General features: G+C 53.7%; 6 protein-coding genes across 6 annotated transcripts; 2 read left to right on the top strand and 4 right to left on the bottom strand.

The window, feature by feature from the left end:
* Positions 1 to 368: 368 nt before the first annotated feature.
* ETH_00030215 (uncharacterized protein) lies at positions 369 to 7289 on the bottom strand (the record flags this gene model as incomplete). Its single annotated transcript, XM_013373505.1, has 11 exons — positions 369 to 593; positions 845 to 938; positions 1520 to 1666; positions 2061 to 2318; positions 2573 to 2732; positions 3158 to 3281; positions 4051 to 4127; positions 4741 to 4824; positions 5112 to 5309; positions 6122 to 6242; positions 6684 to 7289. The coding sequence occupies 11 exons, from the start codon at positions 7287 to 7289 to the stop codon at positions 369 to 371; spliced, it is 2094 nt and encodes a 697-aa protein (XP_013228959.1).
* A 2557-nt stretch (positions 7290 to 9846) lies between these two features.
* Positions 9847 to 13258, bottom strand: ETH_00030220 (uncharacterized protein; the record flags this gene model as incomplete). Its single annotated transcript, XM_013373506.1, has 3 exons — positions 9847 to 12033; positions 12254 to 12467; positions 12633 to 13258. The coding sequence occupies 3 exons, from the start codon at positions 13256 to 13258 to the stop codon at positions 9847 to 9849; spliced, it is 3027 nt and encodes a 1008-aa protein (XP_013228960.1).
* Positions 13259 to 14909: 1651 nt separating this feature from the next.
* ETH_00030225 (lanthionine synthetase C-like protein 1, putative) lies at positions 14910 to 17781 on the top strand (the record flags this gene model as incomplete). The annotated part of the gene is made up of 3 exons (XM_013373507.1): positions 14910 to 15079; positions 15309 to 15681; positions 15904 to 17781. The coding sequence occupies 3 exons, from the start codon at positions 14910 to 14912 to the stop codon at positions 17779 to 17781; spliced, it is 2421 nt and encodes an 806-aa protein (XP_013228961.1).
* Positions 17782 to 19723: 1942 nt separating this feature from the next.
* Positions 19724 to 20131, bottom strand: ETH_00030230 (myosin light chain TgMLC1, putative; the record flags this gene model as incomplete). The annotated part of the gene is made up of 1 exon (XM_013373508.1): positions 19724 to 20131. One exon carries the CDS (start codon positions 20129 to 20131, stop codon positions 19724 to 19726), a length of 408 nt encoding a protein of 135 aa, XP_013228962.1.
* Positions 20132 to 21399: 1268 nt separating this feature from the next.
* On the top strand, positions 21400 to 22935 carry ETH_00030235 (uncharacterized protein; the record flags this gene model as incomplete). The annotated part of the gene is made up of 3 exons (XM_013373509.1): positions 21400 to 21997; positions 22231 to 22572; positions 22673 to 22935. 3 exons carry the CDS (start codon positions 21400 to 21402, stop codon positions 22933 to 22935), a joined length of 1203 nt encoding a protein of 400 aa, XP_013228963.1.
* Positions 22936 to 23951: 1016 nt separating this feature from the next.
* ETH_00030240 (uncharacterized protein) lies at positions 23952 to 25845 on the bottom strand (the record flags this gene model as incomplete). The annotated part of the gene is made up of 7 exons (XM_013373510.1): positions 23952 to 24076; positions 24295 to 24375; positions 24655 to 24692; positions 24837 to 24886; positions 25057 to 25229; positions 25337 to 25537; positions 25752 to 25845. 7 exons carry the CDS (start codon positions 25843 to 25845, stop codon positions 23952 to 23954), a joined length of 762 nt encoding a protein of 253 aa, XP_013228964.1.
* Between the last annotated feature and the right edge of the window lie 266 nt (positions 25846 to 26111).

The raw sequence follows: 26111 nt of genomic DNA on the forward strand, positions 1-26111 counted from the left end.
AGTTCGATCAAATATTCAATTGAAATCAATTAAAGAAATAATTTGGGATTTCTGAGTCTACTGGCGCTGCATGCACTGCGCAGCCACAGCGGGGCAGCAGCAAAAACCCGAAAGCCTTTCGAAAAACTTCTTCCATTTCTTCCGGCGCAACAAATTCGGCGCATTGCAGTGTACGTACACCTCGAGGAAACGCTTGGACACCCCAGAAAGCGGAGTGTCTCTACACCTCAGCGTCCCCACACTCCGTGGGTCAGAAATAAGGAAAACAAGATGAATTAAAGAAAAAAGAGCACGAAAGTTCCCTTTTTTCATTTAAATAGTCTCCAAAAGAAGCCTGAGGCCAAAGACATGCAGAGGCTGCATGCAGCTCAAAGGCTGACTCTGTGGGGCTTCAGCTTGCCCTGTAGAAGCAGCAAACGGCCCGAGGGGCTTTTTTGGGGCTTTTTGTCGAAGTCCTCTTGCACGCAAGTTTCTGGGGCTTTGGCCTTTTCTGATTCTGCGTCTTCGTCTCCAGAACTTTCTTTCTCAAGGCCCCCCGAGGCCCCCCAAGGCAGCGGCTTTCCCGGGAAGGTGAAGGCGTCGCTGTCGACCAGCTGCAGCAGCAGCAGCAGCAGCACCAGCCAGCGCAGCGCATGCAGAGGCCGGCTCAAGGCGACGCGCTGCCGCCCCGGGGGGAGGCGCACGGGTGTACATACACTGCAGCGGGAGGCCGCGGCCCGCAGCAAAGGCGACGGAGACAAGAAGCAGCAGGAGAAAGAGCAGCAGCAGCAGCCGCAGCAGCAGCCAGGAAGCTTCTGAAGCAAATAGAACTGAAAAAGATACAAGTACAAATCCTAAGACGGACATTCTTAGCCTCCAGGGGCCCTCCAAACTCCTCCCCGTACTGCCGCTTTGCCCACAAAGGACGGTACAGAGCCATCAGCCGCGGGAACAGCTCCCTGCAGCGCAGCAGCAGCAGCAGCAACAGCAGCAGCAGCAACAGCAGCAACAGCAACAAAGCGGGCGTTGCAAGTTACGGCCACAGCGACAGCCGCCAGCGCCCAGGGGTTTTTCTGGCTGCCGAAGACAAGTGCAAAAATCCAAAAGAGAAATCCAAAAGAGAAATGAAAAAGAGAAATAAAAAGGAGAAATCCAAAAGACAAATGCAAAGAAGAAATGCAAAAGAGAAGTGAAAAGGAAAAACACGAAAGAGAAATGCAAAAGATAAGTGCGAAAGGAAATGCAAAAGAGAAATAAAAAGAAAGACAAAAAAATAATAAAAAAGAGAGATCTAAAAGAGAAATAACAAAGAAATGCAAAGGATAAACGCAAAGTATAAATGCAAAGGAGAAACAAAAGGAGAAATGCAAAAGAGAAATGCAAAAGAGAAATGCAAAAGATAGAAGAAAAAGATGAATTCAAAAGAGAAATGCAAAAGAGGAATGCGAAAGAGGAATAAAAGAGAGAAGTATAATATAGAAATAAAAAGGAAAAGAAGAAGAAAAAGAAAAGGAAGACAAAAAAATAAACTTGTACTTACCTCCTTGGCCTGAGTGCGTACTCGATGTCTTGGGTGGCTGCGATCTCAGTGTTGAAATCTGTGAACTTTCCTTCTCGGTGGTTTTCTGTCATTAAATAATGATAAAGTTCTTCGTGCTCCGCCACCGTGGCCTTGGGAGACAAGTAGCTGCAGCAGCAGCAGCAAAACAAGCAGCAAGCTCGCAGCTGCGAAACCAGCAGCAGCAGCAGCAGCTGCTGCTACTGCTGCTGCTGCAGCTTCAGGTGCAGCTGTTGCTGCAGGTGCTAATCATGGGGAAGCTACTCCACAACCAGCTGCTGCCGCACGTGCAAGTGCTGGTGCAGTTGCTGCAGCAGCAGCACCTGCTGATGCGGCTGCAGCTGCAGCTGCTGCTGCGCGGACCCGCAGCAGCAGGTCCGCGAAGAAATGTGCCTGCAGTTGTGTGCAGCTGCTTGTTGGGATTCCCTATTTGGGTGTAGAGTACATGAATTAACAACTGCATTATTGCTGCTGCAGCTGGGGCCCCGAAACCCTGCTGCTGCTGCTGCTGCTGCTGCCTCACCAGCAGTTGTATGGGCTCAAGCTGTACAGAGCCAGATTGACACAAATTGTTTTTCCTTCTGCATTTGGAGGATTTACTTCTCCCCTGACGAGGTGGTCTGCTGTTTCTTGCATTTCCAAACCCTTGGTAATATCTTCCCCCATTGCGAGGCGTGCTGCAGTTTCTGGAGTTGCTGCTGCTGCTACTGCTGCAGCAGACTCGTGGGTTGCCCCCTCCACCACCGCCCGTACGTACACGGGGTGCTTCCGTATGTCGGCCCTGCAGCAAAGGCCGCGAGCAGCAGCAGCAGCTTTCACATTCTCTTGCTTGTGCATGCAATTGCAAAACAAACTCTTAATAAAATGGCAAATGGACTTGCTGAGAAGCAGAAGGGAAGGCAGGAGGTAAGGCCGGCACGTGTAGCTACAGGCTGAAGCCGCTCCACCGAGCAGGAACTGCACCTGCAGCACGGCCGCAGCAGCAGCAGCAGCAACAGCAGCAACAGCAGCAACGCGGCTTAGTGTCCCACAGACCAGTGGGCCTTGATGATCTCCTTAGTCCTTCTCATCAGCTCAGAATCCTTTTCTTTGTCCTTTTTTGTCCCCTGAGTTTTCCGCCTTTTGCTTTTTTTCTCATTTTTCGGGACTTCTTCTTTTGACCACTCCACTGCTTTTCTGTATTCCGCAATGGCATCTGCGGAGCAGCAGAGTCAGAAGTTCGGAAGCAAAAAGGCATTTAAGGAAGCAAAAGGGCATTTCAACTCCGCTAGCAGCAGCAAACAAGCACTCCAGGCATCCGTGCGGGCTAGCTAGCTAGCTAGCCACATGGCTAGCCAGCTAGGTAGCCACTAGCCACGCGGCTAGCTGGCTAGCTAGCTAGTTGAAACTTTTAAGCGGGACACCCTCGGGCTTTCTTGGCCAGGCAGCAGCAAACGAAGAGGTCCTTGGGCGCGGAAAAAGGGAAAAAGAATGAGAAAATGTGGCGAAAAAAGACAAGGAAAAGCACAATTGATTCGAAGCAAGTGCGGCACAAACGAAAGAAAACAAAGGGACAGGACCCCCGCAAAAACGAGAAAAATGCAAAACAAAAAACTCAAAAAAAACAAAAAAAGGACCCACCGGCGTGCCGCGTCCACGCGGGCTCAAGCACATAGCCACCCCACATGCCTGCAGCAGCTAGTTCCACTTCTAAGGGAATTTCGGGGGGCCCCGGGGAGGGGTCGCGGTGGTAGGGGGGCATTTCCTGCAGCAAAAAAGGGAAAAGAGGCGAACTTCTATGGCCTTTAGAGGCAGCTAGGGGCCCCTGTTGGGGGCCCCGTGCCAGTGAAGCTGCAGCGCGGTCTTGTGCGCACAGAGAGCCAAGTAGTTGCCACAAAACTCGCCGAATGCCACTTGCTGCTGCTGCTGCTGCTGCGCAGCTGCGGGGGCATTCAGGGGTTCAGCACAAGCCCCACACACGTGCAGCTGCGCATGCAAGTGCAAACGTGCATGCAATTGTGCATGCAAGTGCAGACGCGCATGCACATGCCTATGCGCACGCGCACAGGTAAAGGCATTTCGGGCCTTTAGAGTTGCATGCATTCGTAATCCCAAACAGCCCCGCTTACGAGGGGGTGCCTGTGTGCCTGTCAGTGAACGCATGCAAAGGCCCTTTGGCCCATTTTGCAAAACATGCAAAAGGCCCCGCAGCCCCACATTCTTTGCCAGCCCCAGCCTTGCCCGCAGGGGACTTGGGCTGTTTTTGAAGCTCTGTGTCTTTATCTTTCTCTTCAGTTTTTCCTACTTTTCTCTCTTTGCCGCCACATTGCAATTAAGTAGACTATGACATGCATCGTCTATTCACTTCAAAATTGAAGTGTTTCGGGTAAGGGCTCCAAATGCAGACTTGCATTCCTTGCGCGTCAAAATACGAAGACAAATATAAAATTGAAATATAATTATACAAATTTGTGCATAATTTATTTATTTAAAGTGCAAAAGGTGCACATGCAGCAGAGGCATGCATGACCCACCACAATGTCTGTCTGTTTGTGAGTCCAAGGCTTCGGCATCCCGGTAATGTCATCATCAGGTAGGGTGTCTCTCCACCCTGAGCATTTCAAAAGAATAAAATAAAAAATAATTAAACTAGGAAGAAGACAAGCACATTGAAAAAGGAATAAGATCCAGAAGCAGAGGCCAGAAGCGGCGGCGCGGGGGCCCCACAGAAAAGCACACAGCAGCAACAGCAATACCCGCTGCAGCAGCAGCTGTAGCACCTGCTGCAGCGGATGCTGCAGTTGCTGCTGCTGCAGCAGCTGCTGCCTTAGTGGAAAGAACTCTCTGCAGCGCCTGTGTTAGGGGCGCCCAAACAGGAGGCAGCAGCAAAAGCAGCAGCAGCAGCAGCTAAGAAGCGACAGAGATGAAAGAGAAAACAAATAAGCACAGAGAGAGAATTATTAAAACAGTGAGAGGCAGGCAAAGCAGGCAAATGCTGCAGCAAAACGCACAAAACCCAAACTCAAGGCAGCGACACGAAACAGCAGAACCCCGCAGCAAACAGCAACCCACAGCCTGCACACTGATGCAAACAAATGAAGAAGAAGCAGACTGAATGGAGGAGAAGGAAAGGCAGAAATGAAAATAAGACTTTAAGATTAGATGAGCAGCAGCAGAGAGAGGCAGCAGCGGAGATAGTTGAAAAAGCAAAACAAAAACATCACCTGTTTCCGGCCAACACTCATGCAACGCATGCGGGCAGTCCCAGCTGCCCCACAGCCTCGCGTCGAGTTCTTCGTCAGTTTCCCCTGCAGCCACAGGCAGCCACAGGGCCCTTTGGCGCTGCTGGCAGCAGCAGCAGCAGCAGCAGCAGCAGCTACAGCAGCAGCAGCAAACAGTGTTCACAGGAAGCCTGGCCCCACAAGCAGCAGGGCTCAAAGACACGCTAGCCCGCACCCTGCCCGCTCCGCCGCCGCCGCCTCCGCGGAGCGCAGCAGCAGCAGTGGCCGCCGCCACCGCAGCACCTGCGCGTCTGCGCCGGCAGCAGCAGCAGCAGCAGCTGCTGCTGCTGCTGCTGCTGCAGCAAAGGGCGCACCGAAGTAGACGTCTTGGTTTCCGTCGGGGAGCCTGTCGAGGCGGAGGCCGTAGGGCTTGTCAAGGCTTTCTCGAAAGCCAACTCCGTGGGCTAAGTGCTGCGGCCATTTGACTGCGCTCTGCCGGTCCACAGCCAGCGGGTGCCACGGGAGGCTCGAGCCCTTCCCCCCGTAGTTCTCAGCGCCCCCGTCCAGCACTCCTGCACGCCCAACTAGCGGCAGCCACTCCAGCCCTCAGCAGCAGCAGCAGCGGGGGAGGGGGCGGCAGAACTGCCGCCCATGAAGAGCTGCAGAAGAGAACACGCAGGAGTTGTTGCTGCAGCGGCGGGGCTTGTGCAGCGCAGCTGCATGCATGCATGCAGCAGCCCGCGTCTGCACCGCCTGTGTGGGCAGCACTTGCGGGCCATTTCGAGCCAATGAGATCTTTTTTTCTCTTTTTGGCGATGCTTGCACTAGCTAAAGACTGACAGCAGCAGCTAGCAGCAAAAGCTGCCTTCGACTCCCCCGAGGAAAAACCCAGAAGTGCAGTTTATGAGACAGGGAACAAATCCAAGATCATCAAAACCCAGAGACGCCCACACGCACAGCTGCGTGCACACGTGTGCATGCATGCATGCATGCATGAATGCATGCATGCACCCGTGCATGCATGCAGTTTGCGTCGGTGTCAAATGGGCTGAGGAGAAGTGCGAGTTTACGACTCGGTAACCCGAAGACAGAAATGGCCAGCATCTTCTCGTGGAAACATGCAAGACAGATATGTGCGCATAAAGCTGTTGATATGCATGCATGCAAACATATGCCCGCACTATGTACGAACGGCCCCTGTACTTGTAGCTGCCTGCATGCATGCAGGCGTTCATGCATGCATGCGTACAGTCCCGAATGCAGGCGTGCATACATGCATGCATGCATGCACGCATGCATGCACGCATGCATGCCTGCATGCGTGCATTCATGCAGGCATGCACGCATGCATTGAGGGAGAAAGGCATATGCTTAACAGACACACCTACGGGCTGTTCTGCAAATGTTTTGGTGTCGATGAAAGTCCAGTTTCCTTGAAGGAAGTGGAGCCAGTTGTTGTCAACTCCTCTGCCGAATTGCTTGTAGAAAGGCACATACACATCCCACTGCAAAAAGAAGACACACAGGCGCGGGGCCCGCGGCTAAAGGCCCGGGGCCACGGGAAAGACAAATGCATGCACTACATGCATTGGACGCACTGCATGCACTGCATGTGCCGCATGCACTGCATGTTCTGCATGCACTTGGGACACCCAGAAAAATGAGGCAGCAGCAGCAGAGAAATAGCACAAAGGCAAAAGCTGCGAAAAGAAAAGAGACACGAATGGGGGCCCTGTGGCTGAGGCGGAAATAAAATCAAAAGTGCAGCAAAGGCTAAATGGAACTAAGGCACTGGCCGAGAGAAAAAGACAGATGGAAAAGACACAAAGGCCTAGCGGCGCGCAGCAGCAGGTCTCAGCAGCAGCAGCAGCAGGCAGCAGGGAGGGCCGCGCAAGACGCAGAAAACATCCGAAAGGAAACAAAAGGCTCTAGAGAGAAGAGCCCACAGGCATGTTCTTAATGGGATCTTCCATAAACTCTTTCATGTGGGCCTCCAACGCAGAACCTGGCAAAATGGAATTCATTTGGAGACTCTGGAGGCCCCCGCGATGCCCAAACTCAAACCCGCTGGGGTCTCTCCTTTGAGCCTGCCCTCCTGGAGAAAGCGCCGTCCAAAGGTGACCCTGCTGCTGCTGTTGCTGCTGCTGCTGCTGCTGCTGCTGGGGCCGTTGGGCCCCCGTTAGGGGATGGGGGGCCCCCCGGCGCTGGCGCTGCAGCGGCGCCGCCAGAAAACGGCTCTGGCGGTGCCGCTGGGGGCCCCCAGCAACAAAGGCAGTTAAAGCCAGCGGGGGGGCCCCCAAGTGTGGGGCCCTCTTTGTGGAGGGCCCCAGGTGACCTGCAGCAGCTGGAACGAGTGCCCCCGCCTTAGCCGCCAGATTTCTACCCGTCAGACCGGGCCACGGGCTCCGGGGCGCCCCCCAGAGGCGGCCGCTGCAGGGGAAGCATGAGAGAAGAAGAGCAGCGAGCAGCAGCGGCAGCAGCAGGGCAAGCCGTAGCTGCTGCAGTCCTCTGCGCCGGGTGTGCACCGCATTCGCAGCGCAGAGCCTTGGCATTTGGCCCCCCTTTCCCCAGAGGCCATGCCAAGGCTGGTTAGCCCATTCCCTCTTAGCCGCAGCGTCGGGGGATGGCGCTGCAGCCTAAGGCTTGGCAGAGGCGCAGCAGCAAAAGCAGAAAAGTCTTAAATAAGACATCTGAGCCCTTTTGGCAAAGGATCGCTGGAAAGGGTACTAAGGTGTACTACTTTTTTCCTCCTTCTGCGCTCTGCGGAGCCATTCATAACACCAAGAGCTGGGACTCACAATGCCGCAGTGTCTTCGACGCCATTCAGGAATAAATTCAAAAAGAAAAGAATAAGTTGTTCGTTAAAAATTGTAGTTGATGGCTAAGGCGAAATACTTTCTAGGCAAGCAATGGCTGCCTCATAAGGCGTCTGCTGTGGTCGCTGAGAAGACCTCAGCGATTCCGCTGAGGCTAATGAAGACCGTTGACGGAAAAATAGATCGCCTTGAGTTAAAAAGTGAGAACGAGTGTAAATACTGTGGAAAAAATGAAAAAAAAATTGGTTACACTTCTCGATTTGTGCGTGTCATCCTTGCGCAGGGGCCATGCTAATCTTCTCTGTATCGTTCCAATTTTAACAGATGGCACTCCCGAAGGAGGCCATCCTCTTAACCCACTCTCGTACAGAAGGAACACCCATCACGGGGTGAGGTCACCTGAGACACTATGACCGCCTTTCCGTTCTTTTGCCTTGAATAACATTCTTTGAATGTTTAAAAGGCAAAAATAACAAATATTTTTCAAGATCTAATCCGCTTGTGTGATATACGAGACGAGCGGGTTTCTGCTGCTGGGGCGAACGTGACTGCCGAGATGGGTTGGAAGACCTGGTGGGAGAGTTGCTTTTGTACTTTATGTTATTGGAATAAATGGACAAGTGAAGCTTTAAGTCATATTCAGATGTGAAAGGCTCATTCCTCTACCTCCCTACTTAGAATATGGTTTCCTTGTGGACCATGAAGCCGCACCAGAGGGAGTCGAACGTGTGAACAACCAGTTGAGGCCGGAAAAAGGATTTCAAACGAAAAAAAGCACCAAACTGCAATTTTCCAATTCAAAACATGCATATCCAGGAGTCGACGGGACAGGGCAGTACATTCTTTACAGAAAGGCCTGCGGCAGGACAACAAGGCGGAGTGAAGGACCCACAGCTTGGCCAATAAAAGAAAATATTATGCACTTCTTGCAACGCACTGCAGCAAAGACGTTTGTTATTTCATTGGAGTTTTCCGTCCATCCTCAGAACGCCGAGTTGAGCGCTGTAGCAACAAAGACGAAAGGAATCGGTCAGCTCTAAGCGCACAGAAAATGGGGAAAAAAGTGAAAAAAAATTGGTTACACTTCTCGATTTGTGCGTGTCATCCTTGCGCAGGGGCCATGCTAATCTTCTCTGTATCGTTCCAATTTTAACAGATGGCACTCCCGAAGGAGGCCAACCTGAAGTGCCGTCTTCGTATTAAAGGAACGCCCATCGCGTACAGGGTCACCTCACTGCGGCATCGACTCCCAGTAGCACTTCCACGTTTCCACCAATTTTCTCCAATTTTTTTTCGATTATATTCATATATTGTGTGCTTTTTTGCCACATCCGCTTGCTAGTTTGCAACAACAGTGAGGAGAGATGCTTGAACAGCTCTACGCTGCGCAACAGCTAGAGGGGAGGTGGAGAGGAGCCACGACTTACAGGAGGCACTACTTGACTCGGATATCAAGATTGTTTTGACGGGAATGAGATTTGAGAGGTTAAGGGCAATATGAGGTGTAGGAGAGAAGGGAGATCTGGCGACCTGGGTGGCACGAAAGTAGAGTGGCCTTTACTTCGACGAGATGTACCAATGAACCGTAGAACCATCTTGGTGCATTGTAACACTTAACATTCATATTAAAAACATCAAAAAGAGGCTCCGCCGTGACACGACGCATGACTCGGGTGGACAGTGCGTTTGGACGCGAACTGATCCTTGATGAGATCCTCAAGCTCTGAGTCTCTAACGGTGTCAAAGTGTCACAAAGTAGCAGCTACCAACTAAATGACTCCTTAATAGTGATGAAGTACCAGAGTAGCAGCTACCAACTAGATAACCCTCGCTACGATTTGCACACGCGTTCCGCTCCCTCTGTCCGCTTTGACAACGAAAGCGCCAGTTCGAAAGGTGACCAGAGGTCATATTTCTCAAGAGAAATGTGAGTGGGGCTCAACTGGGTGGCAGTTGAGGCCGCCTCTCCCTGCCAAGAGCATTATCAAAACTGTGTGTGGAACATAACTTCGCACATCAGAACAGTGTTATGTACACATGCTGTGCTGAGGCAGCAGGTTGCAGGTTGCTGCTGAAGTGGAAAGAACTGGCCCCAACGCCCGTTACTGCGCGCGTCGGCGAAGACACAGTAGGACTCAGGCTGGGGGACTCAATCCCCAACTGCCACAACAAAGTAAAGGCAGACGCTGTGTGCAGTGGCCGCGCCGGCTCTAATCTTCGAGACTTGACAAGTCCATCAGCCCCGTGCGAAAGCAGTGGCTCCCCACTGTCCCAGTAGCTGGGCCTGGGCCGGCTACTCGCCATCTGGCGCTGTGGAAGTGTCTGCTGCTCTTGTGGCTGCTGCTGCTAGCCCTGTTACTGCAGCGTCGCCCCCGCTAAGCAGAGATAAGGGGACTGAAACTCTAACTTCCACATCCCTGTGGTGCAGATGCCTCCTCCGCTCTACCTGCACAGAGGCAGTTGCAGTTTGGTGTTTGTCTGGAGGCTGCACAGGGTGAAGGGAGCCCCTGTTGCTGCTGCCCACACTGGGGGCCCCTGGCCCTACAGATTCTCCGTAGTCTGCGTCCAAGTGCTCGAGCATAGACTGTTGGTCATTAAGAAGCTGCTGCAGAGGGACCCGCAGCAAGGAGAGTTGCTGAAGGTCAACAGATGAAACTGATAAGCTGGAGCTCTGCCCGAGCTGCTGCGCAGCGCTGCTGTTGTCTTGCTGCTGCGCTGCTGCCGTTGCGGCTGCTGCTGCTCCCGCTGCTGCTCCTTCCTCCCTCGCAACTCCAGATCCACTCAGGTGTGCATCACTCAAGCAGCTGCTCGTTGTCTCCCTCAAATTTGGGATTTCTCTCCGAGAAGAGGCTCCCCTTGTGCTGTCGGGGACGCCCAGGACGTCCCGTCCGTCCTGGGCGGGCAGCTGCTGCTGCTGCGCGTGCTGCTGCTGCTGCCGCTGCTGCTGGTGCTGGCACCGCTGCATTCCGTCGGCCGCCGTCGTCGCTCCCTGCAGACTCAGTTGCTGGCTCAAACCGCAAAGACCCCTCGGGCATGTCACAGGAGACACAGCTGCATCCCTGGTTTGCTGCCTCACAGTGGGAAAGACATGGGGGCGTGCGGGAGGCGTGGGCTGGGTTGAGGAGGTTGCTGCTGCTCCTGCTGCTTCCGCCGCTGCGTCCCGAGTGGCTGCACTGAGCCGCTGCTGCGGATCCGCAGCAAAAAGCCTCTTCTCCAAACTCCAGAGCTGCTGCGTCGGCCCCACCTGGCCTCGCGGCTCCTGAAGGGTCCTGGGGGCCCCAGTCACTGTTAGCGGTCCAGCTTCTGCAGCTGCGCCCGGTGCTGCATGCGGCGTCAGCAGCATTCCCCAGTTTGCTGCAGCAGCACTTGCTCCCGCTACCCCCATGGGAAGCCCTTCAGCAGCACTGACTGCCAGTCTGGGCAGCGCTGCTGCGGCCAGTTGGGGGGGCGCAGAGAGGCGGCCCGAAGCCCTCGGCTGCTGGCTCTGCAAGGGCGGCAGCGTGACGGGCGGCGAGAGCAGCGAGCTCGGTGCAGCAGCAGCAGCAGCAGCAGCAGTCACGCGCACTGGGCCTGCAGCGAGCGGCCCGTGAGGCCCCTGGGGGTCCCGACCTACACTAGCATTTGACAGCAAAGAGCTGCGCCGCCTGCTCCCGCTCTGCATTGGGGGAAGCACCACTTCGGGCAGTTTGTTGCTGCAGCAGCAGCTGCAGCAGCGGCGCGAGTCTACGGGAGCTCCCGTGTCGAGCAGCCCCTCTGCTGCTGCTGCAGCACGAGCAAACGCCGTTGCGGGGGTCAGAATTGCACTGCTGCAGCAAGGGCTGGCAGCTGAGACAGGAAGAGGAGCAGCAGGAACATTCAATACAGTGTCGGACCTAGACGGCAGCGGCAGCAGCCCAAGAGGCACAGGAGGCGACAACGCTGGCTGCTGCTGCAGCTTCTGCTGCTGCTGCTTGTGCTGTTGCTGTTGTTGCTGCTGCTGCTGCAGTTGTTGCTGCAGTTGTTGCTGCAGCTGTTGCTGTTGTGAACCACTCGAAATCATGGTCCTTAACGCCCCCTCCACAGGTCCCTCCGTTGCTCGCAGCCCATCTGCGCTGCCGCTTTCACTATCAATTCCCCGCGGCAAAAGTTGCTGCTGCCACTGCTGCTGCTGCTGTAGCTGCTGCATCGACTGCAGCTGCTGCTGCTGCTGCCGCTGCAGGTCGTGGCCCCCGGGTGACAGAGGCGCCAGCTGCAGCGGCTTCATCTGCAGCGACTGCAGCTGCCGCTGGCACTGCAGCAGCTGGTGCCGTTGTTTCTGCCGTTGTTGTCGCTGCTGCAGCTGCTGCAGCTGCAGTCCTAAACGCTCCACTCGCAGCAGTGCCAGCTGCAGCAACGGGTCCGTCTGCCCCATTAGCTGCTCTATCAGTGATGCAGCATGCTGATGCAGCATAAGCAGCAGGATTTGCTGCTGCTGCTGATGCTGCTCCCGCTGGGCCCTATCCTGTTAGCAGAAACACCGGAGCAGCAGCAATGGGAGTGAATGGAAGCATCCCTGGAAAACGAAGGCAGAGAACAGCAGCGGCTGCAGCAGCAACAGCCGGAAGAGAGCAGCAGCTGCAGCAGCAGCAGCAACGGCGGAGAGGCACATAATGCTGGCTTCGGTCCTGATCCAAAGAGCATGTGAACATGCAAAAGCAAATAAGCAGCACAGAGACACTTACAGATGCCTGCACAACTTCCTGCCGCTGCAGCAACTCCTGCTGCAGTCTGTCAACTTCGGTCTGCAGCGCCTGCAGCTGGTCCTGTAGGGCTGCGGAGCGGCGCCTTTCCTCCAGCAGCAGCTGATGCTGCTTCTGCAGCTGCTGCTGCTGCTTGTTGTAGGAGGCAGTGGCTGCTGCAGCTGCAGCAGCTGCTGCTGCTTCCCGCGCCTCTCCGCTGCAGCAGTCCGCACAAGCGGCAAACGGGTGCACCCAGAGTGGAGGCCATAGTCCACAGGCAGCAGCAAAGAGCAGCAAAGAAGGTCGGCGAGCAGCAGCAGCAAGACGAAGCAAATAGTCAGCAGCAAATAAAAGACAGAATGAATCTCAAAGAAATATGCACCTGAGGCCAACTACTTGAGAAGCCACGCGGGCAATTAGCTGCTTCGCTTCGCTATCCCCCGCACGTCTTTTGAGCTTTTCCACTCTGAGGCGCTGCTGCAGTCTTCTGCAGCTGCTGCACTGAACTTTCTCATCCCGTTCGCTGCTGCTGCTCCTGCTGCTGCTAGTCCTGCTGCTGCTGCTCCTGCTGCTGCTGCTGTGTGGCGGCCGGCGGGCCCTCTCCGCCCGCGCCGAAATGCTGCGCCGCTCCTTCCTTGCGTGGCCTCGGTCATGTGTTTTACGCTGCAGCGGCTTCTCGAGAGTCTGCTGCTGCTGCAGCGGCAGCTGCTGCAGCGGCAGCTGCTGCAGCGGCAGCTGCTGCAGCGGCAGCTGCTGCAGCGGCAGCTGCTGCTGCTGCGGCTGCGGGTCTTCCTTCAGCAGCAGCAGCATCTGCATCACCCGCTCCTTCACGTGATTCTCGAAAAGTCTGCCCGCAGCAGCAGCAGCGTCTGCTGCAACAACAGCCACATCCCCTGGCCGCTGCTGGTGCGCACTTTCCTCAGTCGACTCTCGCTGCGGTGCTGCTGCCTCAGCTGCTGCAGCGGCGGCGGCGGCGGCTGCTGCTGCTGCTGCAGGGGAGACGGTCATGTTGCCTTTTGACCACCAGACGATAATTGCCTGTTAAAGAGCTGAACCTACCTGCTGCTGCAGCGGTGCTGCTGCAATGTCCTTCGCCGCTGCTCTTTTGTCGCCGCTGCTGCCGTACCTATGTCACATTTGCTGCTATTTGTAAGCAGCCACTATTGTGTCAGTGTTCTTTTGGTGCTACGCTCCTGCTGCGCCCGTCATTCCCGACCTTGTTTTGCTGCTTTTGCTACTTCATGATGCCGCCGCGGAGGCTGCTGCTGCTGCTGCTGCTGTTGCTGCAGTCTGCCTATGCTTTGCTGCTCTCCATTTCAAAATTGTCTAGTTCTGCGGGTGTGCCCGTCGGCTTGCGCCGTGCTGCTGCTGCTGCCCCCAGCCTCGCAGGTTCCGCAGCCTGTTGCCCACCCATCGACCACGTCTCCGATCGTGTGCTGCTGCTGCTGCAATTATTGCTGTTACTGATACTTCTGCTGCTGCTGCTGCTGGCGTTTCCGTCGTTGCCTTTGCCCTTCAGCAGCGGCGTCGGGGTCCCCCCTCCCGCAGGGCTGACAGCTTGAAGACCTCCTCTGCCTCTGGGCACTTTGACCGCAGCTAAGTCGAGTAATGCTGCAGCAGAGTGACTCTAAACGCCTCAAAACTCGACCGTCTTCACTCCAGTTGTTCTTGCGGGCCCGTGTTGCTCGCAGTGGTGGCCTTGGCAGTCCCCCGTATCCGCACACGCCGGCAGTGTGTCTGCGGGGGGTTTAACGTACAAAAGAGCGAAATAAGGAATAAGCTTTAACAGGAAAAGACAGAAGAGGCGAAAAGGGAGAGATATGCACCGGTGTCACTCAATGGTAGCGCTGCAGCAGCACAGCCACAAAGGGCCCCCAAGCTCGATCAGAGACGGGGTGGGAGCTGCTCTGTTAAACCATTCTGGATTGCCAACTAAAAGCTCCTTCTCTCAATTCAGATGACTCGTGCTGTTTTGATTCGGCTGTATATACACCGTCTCCCCAGTTTTTCACCTCCTCTTGCTGCTTCCCGGCCTCACCCGGTGAACACCCTGCCGGTCAACAGCAAGACGCCTTCGCCGATTTTGCTCTTCAAGTCATACATACACTGCGTTAATCTCTATTTATCTATTTAATTGCAGAAAGGGTTGTAGAAGGCTGTAGAAGCAGCACAAGAATCTGCGGGAACGGCGGGAACCAGGCGCTACAGCAGCAATAGACGCAGCAGCCGCAGCGAAGGCAACTGTCGCATGCACATTCACGGGTCGTGCAATTTAGTTGGTCCACCCCGCACATCATTCTGTTTTATTCCCCAGGCCGGATCCTCTTTGCCGGAGCAGCAGCCGCTACAGCTCAATGCGTAGCAGCTACAGCAACGGAGGCAGCGGCAGCAACGGCAGGAGCGGCAACAGCAGCAGCAGGAAACAAGTAACAGGGACTCCAGCTGAAGCAAGAGCAGCAGCAGCAACTGCGCCAGCAGCACTAGCGAAGACAGCGGCAGCAGCAGCGGGAGAAGCAAAAGCCGGAGGGGCTCAATGACAAGTCGCTGCTTTCCCCCCTTCCTCAGTGATGACGCGGCGGAACTTCGCCGGGCTGCATCTGCTGCTGCGGGCTCTTTGGGCTGCTCCGGCTGGTGGAGCCCAGAGAGAGTAGCTGCAGCAATGGCAGCAGTGGAGGAGATAGGCCGCAGCAGCAGCAGCAGCAGCTTGTTGTCTCTCGCGGATCTTCTTGACTCAGCAGCAGACTACATGGATCGCTTAGTGGCAAACAACAACTCAGGTCCTGGCTCGATCTACTCAGGCGACGCCGGGGTAGCTTATGCCTTTGTCAGGCAAGGGTCATTCCAGTTTGCTGCTGCAGCTGCTGCTGGTGGCGTTGCTGCTCGTGTTTGTGCTGCTGCTGCTGTTGTTCCTGCTGTTTCTGCATCCGGTGCTCCTGCTGGGGCTGCCAGTCATCTTCCGCAGCCTCTGCTCTGCGCGCCGGCCGTTTTTGCTACTGCCTTGCTGCTGCTGCTTGTGCCTCTTGAACGCCGCTGCTGCTTTTGCGTGTGTGGAGCGTAGGAAGGCGGAGAGGATCTTGGAAGCAGCTGAGTGGGAGCGGCGGCGGTCCAGCATTGCCTGTGAAGACGAAGGCGAGAAGAGCGAAAGCACAGCAGCAGCAGCCGCAGCAGCAGCAGCAGCAGCAGCAGTGTGGCCGCCCACGTCGCAAGAACCTTCGCAGGAGGATGCTGCAATGCCGCCTCTCGCAGAACAAGCCTTGAATGAAGCTCTTGCGATTCTCTCTGCAGGATATGGGGTGGAGGCTGCTGGTTCTTTAGCAGCAGAAGCAGCAGAAGCAGCAGAAAAATCCCTGCGCCGCCGCTTCACCTTTCTGCAGGGGCAAGTTGGCCGTTTGGCGCTGACCGCTGTAGCCCTTCATCTTCTGAAAAGAGAGGCAAGCAGCAGTTTTCACTTTCTCATTTAGTGCTGCTGCTTCCCGCGGCTCTGCTGCTGTCATTCCTGCTCCATGCGCAGCAATGCCCGCGGGTAGTTTCCCACCGCCCACACCCCAGTGCTGTTTCTGTGCATGCAAGGAGTGTTTTTTCCGCTTTTTCGATGAAGCAAAGACCCACGGGCCGCGCTGCTCAGAAGCTTGTTGTGCTATTTTCTGCTGCAGCAGGAGGCGTTCCTGGTGCTGCGTCGCCTGGCAGCAGCTGCTGCTGCTGCAGTCTCACGCATGCAGCCAGAGGAGTGCGAGCTGCTGTATGGACGGGCGGGGCTGCTGTACGCGCTGCTGTTTACTCGATCTTTGTGGCTACCGCCTCCACCTCCCCAATGTCGTTCTTTCTTTTCTGATTTGGTGCGAAGGCAGTCGCGAGAAGACGGGAAACAAGACGCAGCAGAAAGCATGCAGGATTGCTCTACCGGGCTCTTCAGAGACTGTGATGAAGGCATCCAAACCACCACAGCCAGCAGCAGCAGGAAAAGCAGCAGCAGCAGTCATCTGCAGGAGGTTTACCTGCGAGCTGCTTCCACAGTGTTTGTCGGTGTGGGCAGCGGCCGCATCGCGTGGCCTCTTTCGCTGAACTACGGTGGCTCTCTCCGACTTGGCAGCAGCAGCAGCAGCCACAAGCGCAGCGGCAGCAGCAGGAGCCACAAGAGCGGCGGCAGCAGCAGCAGCATAGACGGCAGGCTCCAAGAGTCCGCATCCCGCTGGCTGGAGAAACTCCCTGAGGAGCAACAGGCAACGCGCGTGTTGGTTCTGTCCTTGATAGCGCAGCTAGTCGGGCAGCTCGTGGCTCATGGTCGGGTGGAAGCTGTAGTGGCAGAGAAGGGGAGCATCAGATCTCTAGAGCCGCGCGAGCAACAGCGCCTGCACTCTTCTGCTGCTTCTGCCTTCACTAAGGCTTCCCCCTTGCCGCTGCTGTATGAGTGGCATGGCAAGCAGTACTTGGGCGCAGCCCACGGCATCTGTGGAATCCTCCTCCAGCTCCTGCAGGCTGTAGACACTCTGTACCACGCGGCTGCGGCGGGCTGCTTTCCTGGTCCGGCGGCGAGGGCCGGCGGATCTGCTGCGGCAGCGCTTGTTGCAGCTGCAAGGGAGGCGGAGCAAAGCAAGGAAGCAATCCGGGAGGAAGCGGAGTCAGCTGCTGCGCGGCTGCTTGCCTGCTCTGCGACCGTGTGCAGCGCAATGCAGCACAGGGAAAGAGAAGATGTGCCCATTTTCTGTCCTGCAGCCAGTGCTTTCCTGTGCTGCCACGACGGGCTGGCTGCTGCTGCTGCACTGCGAGACACGGTGCGCCGGTTGTGTCTTTCTTCTTTGATGGCGCTGCTGCGCTTCCACCTCACAGACACAGCAAATCTCAAGAGCAGCATCGGCAGTGACCGAGACCTGCTTGTCCAGTGGTGTCATGGGGCCCCTGGTCTCGTGCCTGTGATTTGCTGGGCAGTGGACTTGCACAGAGAAAAGGCACTGGCTCATGCCCAGCATCAGCGGCACCAGCAGGGCTCTCTTAGCAGCGACAACGGCCTGCTTCCAGAAGATCGGCCAACGCAGGAGGAGCAGCACCGAGAGAAGCAGCAGCAACAGCAGGAGCAGCACATGCCGAATTTGTACCGCCGTCGCTCATCTACCAGCGCAGACGCGGAACTGAAGTCGAGAGAGAATTTGGGCTTCTTCATGGTGTGGCTGGACACAATGGGAAACGTAACGTGGCAGCGAGGTCTGTTGTGTAAGGGTTTGGGTGTGTGCCACGGCATAGGGGGCAATGGCATGGTTTTTCTATGCGCCTACAACAGCTCTGGCAACCCTCGGTGGCTGCGTCGCGCGTTGCTGTTTGCCCTGGAAGGGATTATTCGGCACCTGCAGCTGCTGCATCTGCCTGATCGGCCTTGGAGTCTCTTTGAGGGAGCTTCGGGCTTTTCGGTCTTTCTCAGGGACTGTGCGGAGGCGCTTTTTGCTGCATGCACTGGCAGCACTAGGCCCACCACCGCGTATTACATTGGTTACCAGCTTCCACCTTTGCCGTGGGAGCAGTCTGTGCGCAGTGGGTGAGCCTCCTGCTGTAGCTGCTCGTGCTGCAGTAACGCATTGGTCATGGCTTTTCAGTGCAGTGTGCTCTCAGAAGGCGGCTGGTGGGAACAGTGGAGCCTTCACTGCTCTTCGCCTGTGCGCGCTTCTACTGCAACGGCTGGTTAGGCAGTTTGCTTGTTTTATGTTCTGTAGTTAGGGGAGAGTTTCGTTGTCTCGACTGTCTCCTCGCTCAAAGTGCAGGCTGACCGCAAAACCGGGAAGCCGCAGGAGGCCAATGCCTTCTCAGCGTTTAGTGTCCCAGTTTTTGTTGTTCTATGGTTTCAGTGTTTATTAAAGGTTGTCTAAGCACGTGCTGTGAGGACCTCTGTCGTTTTGTTGCTGTCTGTTTAGCTGTATTTACACTTGTACGGTGAAGAACAGTATGCGGGCAGGACAGCATTCGTCGCAGTGTCTTCATGTTGCATTTCCGATTCAATTCCGTGTTTGCGGAGAGGCGTCCGGGCCTTGGGTCTTGCGAGTGCTCGGGAAGCACTGCGGCCCCACAAGTATTGGAGAGGAGTAGTTCCTCGGCTTCATTCCCACCTCTCCTCGGCACATGGACAATTAATTGAGACAAGGACAGAAAGTGGTGAAGACAAACAGGCAGCGAGGACAGATGAAGAGGCAGCTCGGCCCTGCATGATGGTTGAAGGCTTCCTCATGGCGGAGACAGAAGTGTCAGAAGAGTTATACTGTGGCACCTTTTAGAAGTGCAAGGGATGTTCCTCTACAACCAAAAGGAGTAAAAGCGTGACTTTTTGGCGTTGCGTGTTTGCTGTACTCAGCGCCTCATTATTAATGTCTCCTGAGTTGGTCGGACCAAGCAATCAATTGACGTGTTGATTAGATGGTTTATCAGTTGACGGGCTAAATAAATGACTAATTGGAATGCTGGCGGGGGAACTGTAGAAATTACACTGTGCCCACCGTCTTTATCCAAGCCCATCTCTCCGGGGCGGACTGAACTGTGCACAGTTTGATTCAAACTCAATTGAGCCTCTAATTGAGAAGTCTCTGTACTACGTTGCCTGAATGTTTGTCGCCTGTAGCTGGCCAGTTACATTCGCCAGTGACAGTCTACACGCACCGGGCAGTTGCTACTGTCGTACATACGGCAGCCGCAAAAGACGATCGCCACACTAGACAGGAAAGGAACCGCAAAGCCCGAAAAGATAGCTCATTGTAGGGTCGCTGCCACTAAGCAGTAAAGGCGCACGCGCAGAGTTCACCATGCACGACGAGAGGAGCTGAAAATATAGCTAAGGGGCTACGCACTTGACGCTACGAAGACGGGACGGAGCTCCCAGCCAAAATAGAATAGCCACGCGCTTCCCGGGTGATGCAGCTTAAAAGCCATAAGTTCAAAACACATCGCATTCAAAATTGCTCTTTCTTGCTTATCTGTGGCCTTACACACATGCTTCTACATGGCATGTCGTCGACACTCTCATAGTAAGAATTTCGGACTACTCTCTCCACCTCTGTGGACCTCCCGCCAGTCATGACGGTTGCCGAACGCGGTAATCTTGCATGCGCTGCTACCACTAACCGATGTGCCTTCACTGCCACTGAAGAATGGAATTCTGCTGGGAGCATCAAGCCACCTTCAAGGTCACGCTGTCGCTTGCCACTGTCACTTTTCCTAAAACAAAATATATCCTTTGTTCTTTGCATATTTCTCGTTGTTTCTTGGCGATCTCCCTTCTTTCCACTGCGCGCCGGCTCTGGCTGTTCGTGGGCTCCGTGCACGGAGGAATCAAGGAAGGAGAAGTGAAAGGGAGCTCTAAAATATACATATCATCCACATAATGATATGCTTACAGCAGCCTTAAGTATGTATATGCATACTGCAAGCATGTTTATGTACGCCTACACCTCTGGTGCCCGTCACGTTTTTGCATGCGCCAAAGCCTCTTTTGCTTGTTTACTGTAGTAGCTTCTGTACAAGTATTTGATAATCAATATCTTCTTGATTCGGAAATATATCGTCTAAGACGGCGTCTGCCTCTTGAGCCGACAGAGCCTCGCCAAAGTTCATGAGGCATTTCTTGACATCCGTTTTCCTCACTTTTCCTGTACCCATTAGATCCATCGACTGAAATAAACTCAACAGATCATCCGCTGAGTCTACATGCGAAGTCTTGCGACAGAAGTCTGCGAACATCCCCGAGTTCACCTCAGCCCCGCATTTACTCGAAAATGCCTTCAACTCAGCCAGGGAAGGAGATGCTCCTGCTGCTCGAGCTGCTGTGGCCAGCTGATCTGCAGGGAATGAGGACTTTCCCTTAGCAGCGGCGTTGAACGCCGAGGTGATGCTGCTGTCGGTAGCCATGTTGCTCAGATTCAGCGTGGACTCGCCCGCGGGAAACGAATGGGATCGCGCGGTCTTAGGCAGGCCTTAAAGATATAACTTATCAGGGAATTCCTTATTGTTTCCAGCGCTTACTGCTGTGGTAGCGCGAGCCCCTGAGATGGCCCAAAGCTCTCTCCCGCCTCGCTTCTTCCTCAACGGCTGTACAACGGAAAACCGAATAAACAACAGCCACCAAGAGCGCCAGACCTATGACGCATGAAAGGGGAAAGAAGACAGGGTGCAGAGAGAGCGTCCGGAAGTGGATGAGATAAGGCGCGAAGGGAAGCAAGCACGCCACGATCAGAGTAAGTATGAGTATCAGCTTTGGCCCAGAGCCCCCCGAGTCCATCTCCGCTATGTCTGACTCTTTTGCTGCACTGTTGCCCCTAGAAAACAGAACTCTATTTAATATAAGTACTTTGGAATGAGGTTGGGGCCCAGATGAGAAGGCAAGGCGACAACAAAACGACGAAGCGGCAAGTTGTTGGCTAGGTCTCGCAGGAAGACGGTTTAGAATTTTTACATGCACAAATGTTTCAGGTTCTCTTGACTAACGTAAAAAGTGCAAACTGTGCAACAGTAATTCCAATACGACGGGACTGGCGTGCAAGGCGCAGATAAAGCCATCGAGCCCAGCGCCTGTTGCTGTCGTTGCTGCTGCGCAGTTGCTGTTCGCTAGTCTCCGGCTTTGTAGCATGGCATGTTTGTTAGTTCTGTTTACTTCCCTTTTTCCTATCAGTTCTTATTCATCAGTAAGATTTTCCCTTGCGGTCGTTCCTTTCTGAAGCTTAATTATTTACAGTTCAGGTCGAGCCTCGTCACCCTTGTCGGCACCGAGCCGAAGGACTGGACTCCTACACAGAACCTCCTCATCAGCTCTACATTCCTTGCGCGTTTCCCAGTAAGTCAAGCAATGGTTTTTGCTCTGGTCATAATTTATCTGTGGCACTGTAGGGCCCAGCGGCACCTCAGTGCCCCTCAAGCAGGCAACAACTCACCGCTGAGCCGCGCCACCCATTCACATGGCCATTGTAAAGAACTAAGCTTAATCTAGCCTTTGCAAGAACAACGCCACAGAAATGCTAGAGCTTAAGGATGTGCACGGACCACAAACAACCCAATGCCTGCTCCCTCGCGCCGCCAGCTTTGTGATTCAGTCAAGTGCAACAAAGCGCGACATCTATTGCAATCGATTTGCTCATATATGCGTCTTTAAATTGCAGTTCTCAACAGTTTGACGCAGCAGGATGGAGAGCAGCAGGGGCAGCAGCTCGCTGTACGTGACCCCCAGAGGGGTCTCGACGGACGATATGGAGGCAACCAATATCAGTTTGCGGCACTTTTACAGCGGCCAGAACGTTCAAAAGGAGGCTCCAGAGCAGAAGCAGCAAGGTGCTTCACAGGAGCAGCACTGGGTAGACCAGCAGCAGTGGGAGCTAGAGCAGCAGCAGCAGTACCAACAATACCAGCAACAGCAGCAGCAGTACGGATACCCACAGTGGCAGCAAGGCGGGGGAGACTCAGCCTTCATGAATGCGGACGCGCTAAACCAGGCTGCAATGCAGCAACTGCAGCAGAACACGGTAGAAACAGAAGACCTGAGTAAGATGGTGGGTGAGGGCGAGTGGCAGCGTCCCCCCGCAACTTCACCTTCCTGGGACTACACACGAGCTCTCTCCTCGTACACTGGATTCACTTCGAAGAGATTTGACAGGGAGTGCTCTAAGCTTGGCATGCAGACCCAGACATCAGGCATACAAATGCGCAACTCAGGCATTTACGTGCCAGGAGTCACTCAGTGGAACGCAGTCACAAATACTCCTGTGGAACCTTTGGGAGGAGAAGGTAAAAAGAAATCACTACGGCGATTTTCTGTATAAAATGTATTCGTTTGGGGACACCCATGCGTAACCAGGGCTTGGCTGTATGCTGGGAGGTTTTTGTTTGAACGAGGCTGCCGAATATGTGTCATTTTGTTTCGCATCTACTACTTCTATCTTGGATTCTATTTGCATTTTATCTGCATTAGATTTCGTGCATTTATTGTACCTTGTTATATTTGTATCTTTTCTGTTTAGCGCGGACCCTCGAGAGTCGAAAGTTTACCTTTGATGCGACTTCTGGCAACTATGTGAATGCTCACGACCCTTCTGAACGTATACCCGCTGACCGCATGCACGAGCTGCAAAAAGCTCTATCGAACGCAGCAGTGGAGGAGACAGTGGTGGATATAATGCGTAGAAGGTCCACTCTGCGCAAGATGTCGATGGCATCGCGGCTGTTCCTAGAGCTCGAGAAAAAGAAGCTGTCCGCTATTACTGTCAGTCTTTTCCTTTCTCCTCTCACAGGCAAAGACAAGCTTTCTGTCTGCTCTCGTTTGTGGCAGAAGCCTTCTAGAAAGCAGTCTCAGATGAGCCCATGTTCCTGGCTGTGTGTGTGGCAGTGAAACAGACTGTGTAGTTCAGTGATGTTCCACGTCTTGTTGCCGCTACCTGTGTTCTTCGTTCCGTGTTTTAACAGGGTACTCAAGGTCTTCTTCCTCCGGTGGTTATGGCTTATCTGCCAGACAGATATATCAAAACGTACGACAGGACGAATTGTATGAGTCAGCGAATCTCTATGAGGCAGCACAAGAGCTGCGGAATGTGAATGCAGGTACTTTATCAAGAACTTCCGCTTTTCACCAGTTCACAATGCCCCGCATCGACTGTGCCAGGGGTTCTATGGGTGCTGATGTCAGACCGACACGCGCAAGCACCTACATCCTGGTTGTTCGCGGCTAGTTGATGTAGCCTTCCCGCTGCCCAAGCGTCAAATTTTCAATATGCATACAGTGGGACTTTTTTTTGTTCACGCAGCGTGGAAAAGTTAGACAGACTTTCGTGAGATATTCCTGCCCTGTTCCGTCTTCCGCTGGTAAAGAGCACGATCAGTACGCGCTAAACTCACCTCTCCGCAAACTCAAATTCCACTGACGAGCACGACTAAACGAGTTCACAAGATGCCTAGATCCCTGAGGTTTCTTTTTCCAACAGCTAGCTGAAACAGCCAAAACTGTAGAACACGAAAGCAGAAACTTGAAGCTGCAATGGAACTATGCCGTTAGCCTAGCTAGCTACACCCGTCAGACAATGAGGCAGTCTAATTACAGCAAAATACAGAAGATCAAGAGGAAAGGATGTCGCGGGTAAGATGAAACGAGTAGAATTATAATTCTCAGCAGCTACCCGCGAAACACTCCAAGTGCCCCAGAAGCTGACAATCTGACTGTTGCCAGCAGCTTCAACAAATGAAACATACCTAAGAAAATACCCACTGGAAAGAGTCAAGGCATACTAAATTGCTCTTCAGGAACCCAAAGTTCTCAACGTTAATTTGAATTCATAAGTACAACTGCATTACGACATGCGCACATGTTCCTGTACGCTGTTCGTCTCGATTCAGTGCTCATGCATTTTCACACGAGTCTCGAAGAACCGCGCTAGCTTAAGCCTTGAGCCGAACAGGGCTGACTTCGTAGATGGGTGCCGTTCGTTGCGGCCTTGACAATACAACTACACTTCTAGCTGACATGCAAAGGGCTGAGTATAAGTGGAGTGGATCCTTTCTACTTATGCTTTGTTGCCCGTGCCTCTTCGGAAAGCCGGCAGGAAAGCACTTCATTGTGACTGCATCGGCTCGCAGTCGAAAGCTGCAATGTAGGTGAAATAATAAAGGTCCCATCCGGAAATCGACATGAATTCCAAATCTTGCACCATAATTAAGCATAAGGCAATTGCATGTACCTATCCAAATGAATTTATACTTCTTGTTGCGCCACAGCTATTGTATCCTCATCGTCAGCATTTGTCCCTCCATCCAGTACTTCCCCTTCCACTGCCGAGTCTCCCAACAGCCTGGCCTCTTCAGATTTGCCTTGTTTTTCTGCAAGTTCCCAAACACAGAAAAACAATCAAGGGGCTGGGTGGGAAAAGAGGAAATTCTTCAAATGCATATAAGAAACTCACGCAGCATCACGGGTTATAGCGTGTGCACGAAAAGAGCATTGCCCAGCCAGTTTGGTGCACGCTGCGTCCCCCAACTTTCTGCTTCTGCGCACACACCACCCTCGGACCAGGGTGTGCAGGGCGATTCTGGCGTACCTTTGGCAGTCGCTTTCTCTTGAAGCTCCTTGACCTCCTTCCAACTCTTCATCTCTGTTCCATCGCCCCCTACGCTCATAACTGCGTACAACAGCACCCACTACCCATATACTACGTAGTACACGGAATAGAATCCAGAGTCCTTTTTCTCTGGATACAGAACAAAAGGCACTGCGACAGACTCCTGCCTCGGGCAGCTGTTGAAGAGGGCTCGGGCCGCGGCTGAAGTGGTAAGTAAACAAATTTAGCAGATATAAGCCCGAAGAACATAAGCGCATTAGCAATGTGCCAGAAGCCGCATTGAGAACGTCTCTGTCACATAAGTCAATTTCTAGCAGTTTTCTGCAGAGCTGCGCCCACCGAATGCATGACTGAGGAGAAGATGTAGAACATACGGCCTGAAAAACACACCAGAAAGCATGGACGAGCCAACATAGACTGGACAAAAAGCCCACCCTGTAGGGGCGGTTCAGGTTGAATGACACCATAGTGCGCGCCTATGCACACAACTGTACACGTGTCAGAGTACACTCGACTCTCACCCCAACAGCGCTTCCCAGCCGTAGAGAACAAACGGCAGCGCCAACGCGGACTGAAGGAGACAGAAAAGACATTCCTCACGTGGAAAACATTATAAAGCCTGTGTGACAAGGGCAACCAGGGAAGTGGTCCGTTAGTAGCAGTACTTCTAAGAACGCGTCGGTGGGTGCTAGGAGGTACGGTATGCCACAGAATGGGGACGTTGGAGGGTCTCTGGCTCACAGGAAAGAAAAAAGCGATGTAGAGGGCATTGACAACGATCATGAGAATTACAAAGAGGCAGAAGTCGAGAAAAAAGTCGACAGTCATCATGCCGATGAAGACATATAGGAGCATTATTTTCCGTCTGTAGAATCCGACGCCCCAGCAAAAGACGGCGACAGTGTCGAATACCCCTGCACAAAATTTGCATACAGGTTAAATTTTTAAGTAAAACGGCGGAAAAATCGTTCACTGTTTGCTTAGATATGGGTACAGCCCTCCTTGGAGGTAAGTCGCCTACCGCGGACTGTAGTAAGTAAAGTCATTGTTTTCCAGAGGACAGCCAGACTGTTAGATATAACGTTGTAGTACTTCAGGGCCGTAGTGGGGTCATCAAGAGTCATTATCCTGTCCCTTATATCTTCCAACAGTGAGTCTACTGGGCCCAAATACGATGTCAAGTAAGCACCCGCCACGAATTGCACCAACGCAAGAATGACACCTATAGGGAGAAACATCAAACGCAAATACCACCCGTAGATACTTCTGGACGTCCCACATGGCTGCCGCGCAATATTAGGCAACTACGGAAATTGCGCAATACGTCTTGAACCACATTCCACGAAGGCATTGGCACAGTGTCACTGGATGCTGCTGCAATGTGGTGGCACAGCTCCTTCTTTCAAATGAAGAACGTCGTAAACGCTGAAGCTTACTGATGCCAAGCCATATGAAGACAAAAGTCCGGAGAGAGCAGCATCCGAACGCCTTTTTTGCGCCGCCGCAGCAGGCCCCTAGAACGTTGCACATCTTGGAAAAACACAGCTGTGCCGCTGTTGGAGCTTAAGAGGAACTATATATCTTGTATGCCCGTTTGGACCTAAATGCTGGTTTGTAGAATGGTCGCCTTCCCTCGCACACGGAGAAGTGGGACTCCTTGTCGGGAAGAGACTGGGAAGGTCCCACTACTGAAATACCAGTTGCTCAACTAAAATCTTCCTTGATACTCAGTCGTGTTGCTGTCCGACAAAACTGAGAAAATTCAACGCGAAGCGCCCAGTCAGCTGCATGGGTGG

The sequence above is a fragment of the Eimeria tenella genome, genomic scaffold (assembly GCF_000499545.2).
Source record: "Eimeria tenella Houghton genomic scaffold, Eth_scaff15, whole genome shotgun sequence".
NCBI lineage: Eukaryota > Apicomplexa > Conoidasida > Eucoccidiorida > Eimeriidae > Eimeria > Eimeria tenella.